Genomic DNA, 12,292 nt, shown 5'->3' with positions numbered 1-12,292 from the left:
CATTAACAGGAATCTAACCCTCAACCTTCGGATTGACGGGCTGCAACATTACCTATAGTGCTATAGCTTTGTTCAGGCTGAGGTTGTCTGTTGAAGATAAAAGTGAACCAGTGAAAGCAGCCGATCTACAAACTCAGAAACACGTTGCTATCTGAAAAGTTTTGAGATTGTAGATCGGCTATTTTCAGAATGAAGTATGTCATACATTGCAAAAACATACCCTCTCAAATAAGTATTTCAGGTTATGTTTAACAATTGCACATGTATTAATTGACACAATCATGTTGTGTGCAATGCAACTTTAATGAAGTCCGCATCAAGTGAGGCTTGAACTGGCAACCTTCAGGTTGTGAGGCACACGTTTAAGGGAGAAGCCATTGGACCAACAGACAAGAACTTGTGAAAAAGGAGATCACACAGATGATACAGTTTCACGCAAATAGCTGAAAAATCCTGGGTTTAAGTGTTTTTCAAACTGCTCAAAATTGCGGACAATCTAAGGGCGGAGCTTACTGGTCAACGTGATACATGTGTTCCTCATGAGTCAAGGCACATGTGTAAGCAGGTTTAATGGCTGTCGGCCAAACGAGGCATGACTTTTGCCTGTTTAAAGTTTGCACTTTCAAAAAATCGCTATAGCGCCCCCCTTTGACCAATTGGAGTAAGATTGGTTTCAGTAATATTTGGAATGACCCTCAACATTAACGCAAAGTTTCAAAGAAATGTGAGTCTGCATGTATGTGTTAGGGGAAGATGAATAATTGTCATAAAACTGCAATATTCATTGGCTCATTAAAGCTTCATTTTTTCACTTATGGAAAAATCTTGCTGCTTGTTTGTCGGCATAGGTCCAAAGTTCATGTGTAAAACGTTTCGTGCAGATTACTCAAAAAAGGAGGAGATAGGTTTTAACTGTTTTTCATATAATTCAAAATGGTGGGAGATCTAAAGGTCAGAGGTCAAAAGTCAGAGGGTTAAAGTTGTTCATCATGAGTAGACGCATGTGTGTATTGAAGTTTTATGGCTGTAGGTCAAACAGGGCATGAGTTGTACCTGTTCAAAGTTGGCATTTTCAATTGAGTGCTATAGCGCCACCTTTTGACGAAAGATTGTGAGATTTATTTCTTGATAATTTTTCATGACCATCTACCATATGGCCGAGTCTCGTAAAAAGCGACATTACGGTTCAGCCAGAACTGCGAAAAGTGGCAGAAGAAACAGAATACAGGCAATATTAAAACAGGTCCAGAGCTGAGCTCTGGCCCCGTAATAAAACAAAATTGTACCTACGTTCAGTACCTGGGTAAATGTACTTAGTTACTTTCCACCATTACATATGATGTGTTGTTATGTCCAAAGGTTCTCACCTGTATGAGCTCTGTGGAGCTGGAGCCGTTCCAGTTGATCTTCATCAGGTTGTGGTTGTTGGTTACGATGAGGAAGGGCTCCACCTCTGGAGAATGTAAGACATTACTTTTGAGTTGGTTTACATAAAAAAAACCACACACGGGGCACGGTGGCGCAGTCGGTAGCGCTGTCGCCTCACAGCTAGAAGGTCCTGGGTTCGATTCCCGCCGGGGACGCTGTGGGCGCTGGGGGCGTGTCTTCTCCTCCGCGTCCATACCCTAGGTGGGGTTGGCGAAAGGGCCTACTCTGTGTGGAGTTTGCATGTTCTCCCCGTGTCTCCTAGGGTAGTTAATACCCTCACAAAAACATGTAGTAATCCTGGTCACTATACTGCCTCCCCCTGGTCAGCCGGGGCGCCTGATGGAGGGGAAGGGAACTGGTTGGAATAACGTGTTCCTTCCACGTGCTACATCCAACCAGGGAAACTCCCCCCTGTTAGGTGACAAGAAGGTCAGTTGGCTCTCATGCATTGAAGGAGGCATGAGCTCGGCCCTGGCCTCCCTAGGCTGGTGGGGGGAGTGTAGTGCCCAGGATCACTTAGCAAATTGGCACCGGGTGAAAAAAGGGTTACAAAATCGAGGGATAAAAATTATTTAAAAAAATTAAAAATTAAAAAACCCACACACCCTGCAAAGCAAGACTGTCTCATTACAATATTTATATGTGACTAATAACTCATCTCTCTCTCTTACTCTTTCTCCCTCCCTCCCTCCCTCCCTCCCTCGGACGGACAGACCTAAAGGCAGGCAGACAGACAGACAGACAGACAGACAGACAGACAGACAGACAGACTTACCTGTTGTGTTGTGTGTTGGTTCAGCTTGGAGAGCTGATGAGAAACATATACAACTAAATGAGCTTCAGTGTAACAGCTGGTTGGTTGTAGTTTAACTGTTGAAATAGAGGACAAATGATGTCCTTTGTTTCTCCTATTGCTGCTATTTATTTGACATTCACAGGGTGGGAATGAGGAACTATGATTAGATCAGAACTCACATAAAACTAGATCCCCGCCCGCCAGGCTGGGTTGCCTACCCAGGGCTGTGTCAGTTGTGGGGTGCACTGTCTAGCATGTGTGGTGCCCCCTATGGGTGTAAGTGCAATCACTTTTGGCTCTGTGTATAGTTTAGAACTGACAGGGAGCTGTGAAAAACGTGCCCCTCCCACAAACCTTTACAGGCAATCGGAAAATAATCAGAAAAATCTAGTGGATAAATCTTGTAGCAGACTAGTAGCAAAAAAGTATGTTGTGAAGAAAACGTAAGATGGCTGAAAATCCTGTCAGGCAGAAATAATTGTACGCCATACAGTTCAAGAGTTATAAGGCAAAACATAAAGCGGGGGCCACCATGGGGATGATTTGAAAAATGTGGGGTGAAGGTTCTTCCTTGGCCTACTACTGGAACCCAGGAGTGAGCGTGCAAGATTTCATGCGAGTCGGTCCAGCGGTGCCTGAGATTATAATCCCTCGCCTTTGGCCGTTCCCCTCTGGCAGGGATAATAACTAAATTAAAAACATAAATTATTACAGCATGTTCGCATAAATGTAACCAATTCAATACACTTCAATACTTAATGTTGAATTTAACAACTGGCCGTCGACTAGCCATTGATTCGAGCCAATCAGCAAGCAGTAGAGTTTTAAGTAGGAGAAGTGGTGTGGGGGGGGGGGGGGGTGTTTGTCCTGGTCATTTTCATCTGGACTGTCAAGAATCTACTGAAAAACTACTTTGATCTGGTCTGCCTCTTATCACTGTCACACATTAAAGTAAAGACTGCAAAACTCACTGATAAACTTATAGATTTTCAAAAGATGGGCTATCAGAGCCACAGCCAGCCTACAGTCTATTTGAATCAAATGCACTGTCAGTCATATACAGTGGAACCTGCAGACAAGCCCACTTGGATAGCATTATTTCAGCCTGCATTTATCCTATATGAGCCCCACCTGGACATGTTGGCTGGGATATTATTATATTAGACTTCATACTGCTGTGTATAAAAAATGTGTGCTCTGTCTGTGTACCATGATTCCCCACACATACCCCCCCCCCCCAGCTAAATGATAGTTACAGTTGGAACCAAATGGACCGTTACAAATCTGTAACTCTGGAGTGTTAAAATGGAAACAAATGGACCCTTACAAGTCCATTTGGTTCCATTTGTACACTCTCAGAGTTATGTGGGTCCTTGAAAATAAAGAACTTTGATAACAAACGCTGTAATGTAAATTCACACACTGTAGCTTCAAGTCAACTATGAAGAAGTGGGGTCTGGCAGATAGCGCAGCATAAGAGTGTGGTGAGCCTGAGCAGACTGCAGACCACATAATCACCACCTGTACAGACCACCTTCAGAGGCCGGCCTCTTCCAAGTGGGTCCAGAGACAAGGGGTACATGACACTGAGTTGGACATTTGTTTTGATGTACTGTAGCACACCTGACACGCGACGTGACATTACCTCCTCTGTGTTGTGCATGCAGCACATAAGTGAGAAAACTAGTAAAATGGACATAAGGAAGTGGCTCAAAATGCAGCAAAAAACAGCACCATCTTGTCCATCTACATCTGAAAAATCATACCCACCACCGTCCGAATGTCACGCGATAATTCCGATTGACAAAAACGATGAGGATTGTGAAACTATGCCGGTCCTCCTGTTGTTGCAGGGAGTTCAAACGCACCCGGCTCCTGCTGCAACTTCCACAGCCAGCAGCAGAAGTTTGGACTAGAGCCACCAAATCAGGTGAAATGGGATAAATATCTGAGCAGCATTTATAAAGTGGGAAGAAACGCTCGTTTGTGAGTTCATGGTTTCATGGTAGCCCTGAAACGTCATATCATGACAGTCATGACGAAACTTCAACCTGGTTTTTGCACTTTCTCCATTTACGCCCGTACATCTACATAAATGTTCAGATTTCAAATATAAAGTGCTTACCCCATGGCCACAGACGTTACAATTATGTACGGCTCCTCAAAAGTACCCGTATATTCTGTGTTGTTAAATAAAAAGCATTTTAATCCGATCGGCGGCCATTTTCTCATAGAGTTATAATGTATCAGAAATACTCCCAACCGATAGGCTCAAGTAATAAAAAGCATGGAGAAAATTCTTGAATGAAAATTTTGAGAAAATGGCCAATCGGATTAAAATGCTTTTTATTGAACAGTACGGAAGATACGGGTACTTCTGAGGGCCCGTACATAATTATAACATCCGTGGCCATGGGGTAAGCACTTTATATTTGAAATGTGAACGTTTATGTAGATGTACGGGTTGTAATGAAGAAAGTGCAAAAACCAGGTTGAAGTTCAGCGATGACACTCGTCGTGTTTTTTTTCTTCTTCTTTTTTTCTCCCGCCGTGGAGATGGTGATATTACATATATAGGGGTGTTAATAAAGTGCCTCCCTTGGAAATATTGAGGCCCCCATGCTGTTTACTGTCTGGAGCCGGCACTGACCTGGGGACCGCCCGCCACTTACATACTGCGTCAGTCACACACTGTGGTCTACTGTGGGACTCCGTCTGCATGATGAGCGTTTGAACAGTGGAGCATTGGAACGTTTAGCAGGACCGCACTGCAGAAAATAGCAGACCTACAAGCTCACAATGCGTTGCGCTGCGAAGCTTGTAGATCTGCCAATAATTCTAGCCTACGCCCCTAACTGCTTTGGATTGGCTAAATTCTGGAAAGGGACCGCCCCCTCCTACCAAAAGGCAGAAGTCACAAAAACAAAGACAAGGTAGAACTGCCAGTCAAAGCGACGACTGGGCAATCACAGTGCATCCTCGCCGGGTGACAGAATGGATGGGAGTTTGACGTCAAGTCAAATATCATGAAGATGCAATAGCCTACATTGACATCTGACGCGTCCGGGATATGACTAGTGTGCATGTATTGTGATACAGTTGTTGGTTTTAGTTCGTTCCCCCCATTTAAAAAATGGCATCCCCGACCTTGAAACAAACAAAAAAACAAACATAACTCTTCTTCTATACACAAGAGCCACGTGCAATGCACAGTGCATGAGCAGACAGGCACGTGCATGGAGGTCAGCGACGCAATGTCAGCTTATAGATCGGCTATTTTCTAAGATGTATTCACTGTACTCATGCTATTATACCAGGGGGTATCAAAGTGGGTTCCAAGGCAACCTGGGGTGCCGGGAAATAATTTCATAGTCATTTGGAATTTATTTGGACCCTCTCAACACACAATTATTTTATATAAATTTAAACGTGAAGTACAAAGTTAGTTCTAACCAAAACGGCTATTATATAAAAAAAATCTCGCAACATATCTTTGGGGTGAATACATGTCAAATGCAATTCTAGTATTTTAACCCTGACTGGAGTTGCTTGGAGGAGCACTTGTTTTTATGCACCATCAAACGGCGCATTGATGATATGTCGGATAATGGAATCTGTCCTCTGTGGGAAACTACTGAGTGGGAAATTTGCATTCCAAATTGACGATTCAACTGATGCAAGTGGCCATTGCCAGCTGATTGCCAACATGTGCATGTGCACGTGGATGAAGATTGTATCAAAGAGAACGTTTTATTTTGCAAAGAGTTGGAAAACCACGCTACAGGTGATGAAATATTCAGAGTCAGAGACGAGTACTTCAGGGAACATAATCTCAACTGGGATATATGCATCGGCATTTGTTCCGACGGTGCAGCCTCCATGACTGGCCGGGTTAAAGGTTTTGTAATGTAAGCCAAAGAAAGAAATCCCACCATGGTCACAACCCACTGCATGCTGCACCGAGAGGCTCTCATGGCCACAACTATGCCTCCAGATCTATTTTGAACCAAGCTGTAAAGATTGCCAATTACATCAAGTCCCGGCCACTCAAGACGTGATTATTCTCCATTCTCTGCAGTGAAATAGGATCAGAGCACCACGGCCTCTTATTTCATACAGAGGTGAGATGGTTATTGAGGGGGAAAACCACATGATGGGACATTTGAACATGTGAACATGTAGACAGGAACGTTAGATGAATGAGTGTCTGTCCAATCATGATAAACCTTGTGATTGCTATATTTATACAGATGTTGGAAACCGTCAAACGACATTGGAGTACACATACATAATAGTACACAGTAAACACAGTAATAATCAAGCATGAATATGAATATGGAGGTAATTATTCAGTCTGTACTCACAGCAATCTGCAGGTTCATCTAACCGGTCCCCACAGTCATCTACTGTGTCACATTTCCATGACAATGGAATGCACTTGTAGTTCTTACAAACAAACTGATGGGGGAGACAGAGAATTATGTTTAGAATCAGTAATGTGTCTAAAGCAGTGATTCTCAACCTTTTCAGGCCGTGACCCCCATAAATAATCATATTTGAACTAGGGACCCCCCAGATAAATATTGTTGCGAGACCTTGTGAGCTTGTATATCGGCTACTTTCTACTTATTTTCTTACTAGTATAGTTTGTTGATTACTTTTGACTAGAACAGCGGGCCGAACATCTAGCGCCCACGCCCACGTAGCGCCCACTTGGCAGCGCAGATCACTGGCGTAGCGTCATGAGGGCCAGTGGGGCCATGACATAATCATGTCCTAAGAGGAGTCCAGAGGATCCAGAGGATCCTGGGATTCATGAATGAAATTACATGTACCCAAGTACTGTACTTTACTGTATATATATATATATATATATATATATATATATATATATATATATATATATATATATATATATATATATATATATATATATATATATGGATGGATATATGGATGGATATATGTATGGATGGATATATATATATATATATATATATATATATATATATATATATATATATATATATATATATATATATATATAGGCCTACTCACGTATTAGCGAAAATGGGCAATATATTGTTTGTTGTGAATGAATGGGCGTCCATATTTAGGAGGTGTGTGCAATTGTGAAGTGTGTGTGTCGGCCACTTTGCAGCGCAGATCCACTTCACAGACACCGCACAGTGTGAGAGAGACCATTTTGTAAAAGTAGGCCAAAGCTGCTTATAGTCAGCGGACATGGCAATACTGCTTATAATTAGCATACATGGCAACAGTGGCGTGCACGCTTGTTTCTGTCTGTCTCTCTGTCCCTCTCTCTCCCCCCCCTCTCATTGGCAACCAAAAAAAGTGTTTTTTTTATAAAATAAAATTAAAAAAATAAGAAAAAGAGTGTCACCAAAATAAATCCCTCATGATATGGGGTTGTTGTATAAAAAAGTTTGAGAAGCCCTGTGATAGAGAGAAATGTTTTGTCGCGTCTCTCTGTCTCTCTCTGTTTCTCTCCATCTGTGTGTCTTTCTCAAGCTTGTAGATCTGTTGTCCAAAAGATTGTGTGTCTTTCTCTCCCTCACTCACTCGCGGTTGAGTGAGACAATGAGACATGTCATACAGAGTAACACAAGTGAAGCTGAGGTGAATCACCTGGCTGGCAGTGCAGCTGGACATGCACTGCTTGTTGTCAGCTGATAAGTAGGAGTCTGTGGGACAGGAACACTTGTAGCCTCCTCCAGGTGAGAGCAGACACAGGTTACTGCAGCCTCCATTGTTGGTCTGACATGGATGACCAGACACTGCAGGGTGGAGAAAAAATGCACACATGTAATGACATGAGAACACACACCTATATGTTACAACAGAGCTTTTCCGACTGTGCCCAAGAAACACCAATGAGCAAGTCAAAATGTTAAGGCACATCTATTTTCTTTAGAAAATAGTCGATCTACAAACTCACAACTTTCTGCATTGCGATGCAATATGAGCTTGTACAAATGTCGTTTTCACTATTTTATTCTTTTATTTGTGGGGGGGGGGGGGATAAATCAAATCAATATTTTCGCCTATAACGACATTGGCCGCGTTTCCCAAAGAGATTCGTTGAGATGCTGCGTTGAGCATCTGCGCAGGTTCTACGATGGGTCTTACGTGTGTCCACACAATCTGCGCAGTACCATAGCAGCCACGTAGATTTCAGGTTATGCGCAGCCTACGCAGCTTGCGTAAGAGCCTGGGACCCGGCGAAACCTATGCTCTACCCTCATTAGTAGCAGCTGGTTGTGCCCAACGTGCAATCGCTTCCCACGTCCACAGCGTTACGTGTCTGCTAAAACTACATTTGGGAGACAGAATGGCGTATCCTACTCTCCTCCTACTTCTGCGAGAGGCGTAGCCCTGCAGTACTGTCCTACGAAGCAGTTTGTTACGAGCGCCCTGGCGCGGTAGTAACACCCATCGTAGCGAAATAGATCTATGAAAAGACCGACCACACACACACACACACACACACACACACACACACACACACACACACACACACACACACATTTAATTTATATACATATATATATATATATATATATATATATATATATATATATATATATATATATACACACACACACACACACAACGCGGGCAGCTGCGCTGCTTCTAGCCCTGATTCAGAGCGTTAGTGGGTACAGCCACACATGTCCGTAAAAGCGTCCGTCAAGTTTCCGTACGGACGCCGGAAGTCCCATCCACTCCCATGTTAAGTTTAAAACCGGAAGTACCGTTCCGGTTTTTTTTTTAACATGGGAGTGGATGGGACCTCCGGCGTCCGTACGGCAACTTGACGGACGCTTTACGGACATGTGTGGCTGTAGTTCACTAACGCTCTGAACCAGGGCTTCGTCCTCTATATGCATGAACCCGAAGTTTACAAATTGTACTCTCACGGATGATCCGATCGTCTGATAAAAATATTAAGCATATGCCAAGTTAACTAAAGGTATATAAATGATGCTGAGCTAAACATGTTTACTTAATTTCGAAGTTTTATAGTTAAACGTTATGATGAAAGTCCCCAGTTCCTCTCACAAAGTGACAGCTGTTGCGCTCGCCATGTTTATGAATGGTTAAAACATCTTTTGAAACTAGCAGATCTACAAGCTCACAACGCTTCACAAGCTTGTAGATCTGCTATTTTCAAAAGATTTTAATACATATTAATTTTGGGAAATGGGACATTCTGCATTCCTTTTGGTATTTTAAGTATATTTAATTTACTTGCATAATGGGGACACTTTAGTGTTTTATTTACCTTGCAGATGTCAACTCACCACTGTAATTTCATTCATAAATATATTATTCAAAAGTTGTAATTGGAGTGGACTGCTTCAGGACATCTGACAGTTGCCTCTGGTATTTTTATGATCCATTTCACTTTCGCAAAGGGTGTTTAAACTGCAGTGTAGCATAGGACAGCCCTACGTAGTTTACGTAGGCTTTACGTAGACTTCGTCCAGGAGGTCTTTACGTCTATGCTGTCTCACGAATGTAGTTTTAGCACACACGCAACGAGAACCTACGACGATGGTGTCTCCTGAAGCCAGTTTAGCTGGCACGTTGGGCACACACAGCTGCTACTAACGAAGATAGGGCGTGGCGGGGTTGCTACTGCGCAGGTGCGTGGAGGCTCTCACGCAGCTTCTAGGCTACGCAGGAGATCAAATTCGTTTGGGAAACCTGGCCATTGCCAGAATATGGCTGTTTTTGCCAGGTTATTTGTATAGCACTTTTCAAAACAGGTCAAGATATAACGAAAAAACATCACATGGATGCACCTGGGACGTATCATCAGTGTTGTAGCCTGGGGTCATAGGATGTTTCGGGTCTCGCAACATACACCCTCGCCCAGGTGACCCAGCCAGGGTTGATCAAGCCCCGCCTTACGTCCCAGGTAGCTACCCACGGTCAGTCCTAAATAGGGAAAGACAGGGCCACTCAATACGCTTGTCCGAAACTACTCTGCCAGGAATGGGGGAGAGGAAGGCTCTGGTACGTGGAGGGGCTAGGCTCTGTGGATGGCCTCCTGGCCGAGCTCCTCCTCCGTCTCACCAGGTCCAGGACCTGAGCGCTGCACCAGACTGACGTTTGGATAAAATCTGTAGGAGTAATATAAAAAAATGGGGTTTGCACAAACCGGCCTCCTGGTGGCGCTATAACAGGCCCATGTGAAAAATTCGGGGCAGAGGTTTTGAATTGGCATCCAGGGAATGTGTGTGCACAGTTTCGGAGCGACCGGGCCAATGGACACACGGACACACAGACGGACGGACACACAGACGGACGGACAGTCTCGCCATGCCTGTCGGCAGTGGCGGAGACAATAAAAATAATCAAACGGCATCAAGAGTAATAATGAGAGTGTTGTATACAGTAGGTTGTACAGACCCTCAGGTTGTCGATAGGGGTGGTACATGTGGATGTCAGATGGATTGAACAGGTTGCTGATGAGACTGATCTTATTGGTTCCCTGAGTCTTGTTGGCTCTGTAGATGGAACTGGTCTCCATGTCTATCCAGTAAATGTGATCCTCAAACAGAGTAATGAAATAGACGTTGTCCTGACTCATAACTATGGACACACAAAACCAAAAGAGTCACCATATTATAAAGAATGTGATGTATCAGTAAAGTATAGGAACGTAAATATTAATAATGCTCTCGTTGCTTTCCTTGCTTTTTCTTACACTAAACTATTTAAAACAGATACTAAAGAGTAGAAATTAATAAAAAATAAAGATAAAGGCTAATGTGTGTGTGTGTGTGTGTGTGTGTGTGTGTGTGTGTGTGTGTGTGTGTGTGTGTGTGTGAGAGTGTGTGTGTGTGTGTGTGTGTGTGTGTGTGTGTGTGTGTGTGTGTGTGTGTGTGTGTGTGTGTGTGTGTGTGTGTGTGTGTGTGTGTGTGTGTGTGTGTGTGTTACCTGTGTGTCTGTTGGTTCCATCCAGGTTGGCAAACTCAATGTATTTCCTCTCGTTGCTCCAGTAGATGTGATCGTTGATGTAGTCTAACGTCAGGCCGTAGGGCTTGGAGATCTTATCCTTCACGATGACTGTCCTGTTGGTGCCGTCCATCCCCATCCTCTCTATGTGGGGGTTGTTGTCACTTATGTCTGACCAGTACAAGTATCTGTCAGGGAGACACTGTGTCAGGGTCACTATATTCACAACTAATCACACATACAGTGCTGTACAGTACTAGTGGACATACAATATGATGAAGAGTTCATACCAGGGTTATTATAGTGAAATAAATCTATAAAAAAATAAGGAAAACTAGAATAGAATAAAAACATTTTAGTTAACTGAAGAAAACATAAAAACGAGGCTTTACAAAAAAGAACGATAACTAACTGAAACTCTATTGCGTGTTTACTAAACAAAAATAAATTCACTAAAATCATATGGAATATTTCCTAGTTTTAGGCTTTGTCACTAGCCAATATCTATCTTTAAGAATAGTTAAAATAGCAGATCTACAAGCTCACAGCTTGACGTGTTGTGAGCTTGTAGATTGGCTATTTTCATGATTCTTCTTAGCTTTTTTAATCTAGCCCCTGTGTACCCCATATTAATTTTTTTACTAATAATAATAAAAACTAAATGAAAACAAACTGAAAGTTAAAAACTAAAATATCAAACAAGCTTTGAAAACAAATGAAAATGTACTGAAATAAATAAATAAAAAAGGTCAAAAATAAATAAAAATAAAATCTATTGAAACAGTATGAACTAAAATCACCTTAGTTCAAACATTGTGCAAAAAGCATGTACATGTTTTTATGATTTGTTTTAGTATACAGTCTTCTTGTATCCGTGGTGTTTCACAGGATGGTTGATACATTCATTGTGAGGTTCATGATGTCACCACAGTGCTCTTACCCATAGCGTACATCCACAGCCATGGACGATGGCCGGTCCAGACCGGTGTTGACCAGGACTGTTCTGTATGACCCGTTTAGTTTGGACACCTCTATGGTGTCTCTGTTACACCAGTACAGGTTACCTCCCACCCAATCAAC

At 42.8% G+C, this 12,292-nt stretch overlaps 1 protein-coding gene across 1 annotated transcript in view; it reads right to left on the bottom strand.

The window, feature by feature from the left end:
* LOC308090093 (low-density lipoprotein receptor-related protein 1-like) overlaps positions 1 to 12,156 on the bottom strand; it is a gene marked incomplete at both ends in the record, with an annotated part of 26,466 nt that extends 14,310 nt beyond the window's left edge. Inside the window, 6 exons of the mRNA XM_080435121.1 lie at positions 1,368 to 1,453; positions 2,204 to 2,236; positions 6,589 to 6,682; positions 7,874 to 8,022; positions 10,664 to 10,846; positions 12,153 to 12,156. Coding sequence (XP_080291247.1) covers positions 1,368 to 1,453; positions 2,204 to 2,236; positions 6,589 to 6,682; positions 7,874 to 8,022; positions 10,664 to 10,846; positions 12,153 to 12,156 — 549 coding nt within the window. The remainder of the gene's footprint in view (positions 1 to 1,367; positions 1,454 to 2,203; positions 2,237 to 6,588; positions 6,683 to 7,873; positions 8,023 to 10,663; positions 10,847 to 12,152) is intronic.
* Between the last annotated feature and the right edge of the window lie 136 nt (positions 12,157 to 12,292).

Source organism: Gymnoscopelus braueri (genome assembly GCF_963280865.1).
Source record: "Gymnoscopelus braueri genome assembly, chromosome: 8".
NCBI classification, from domain to species: domain Eukaryota; kingdom Metazoa; phylum Chordata; class Actinopteri; order Myctophiformes; family Myctophidae; genus Gymnoscopelus; species Gymnoscopelus braueri.
This window is presented reverse-complemented; position numbering and strand designations above follow the sequence as displayed.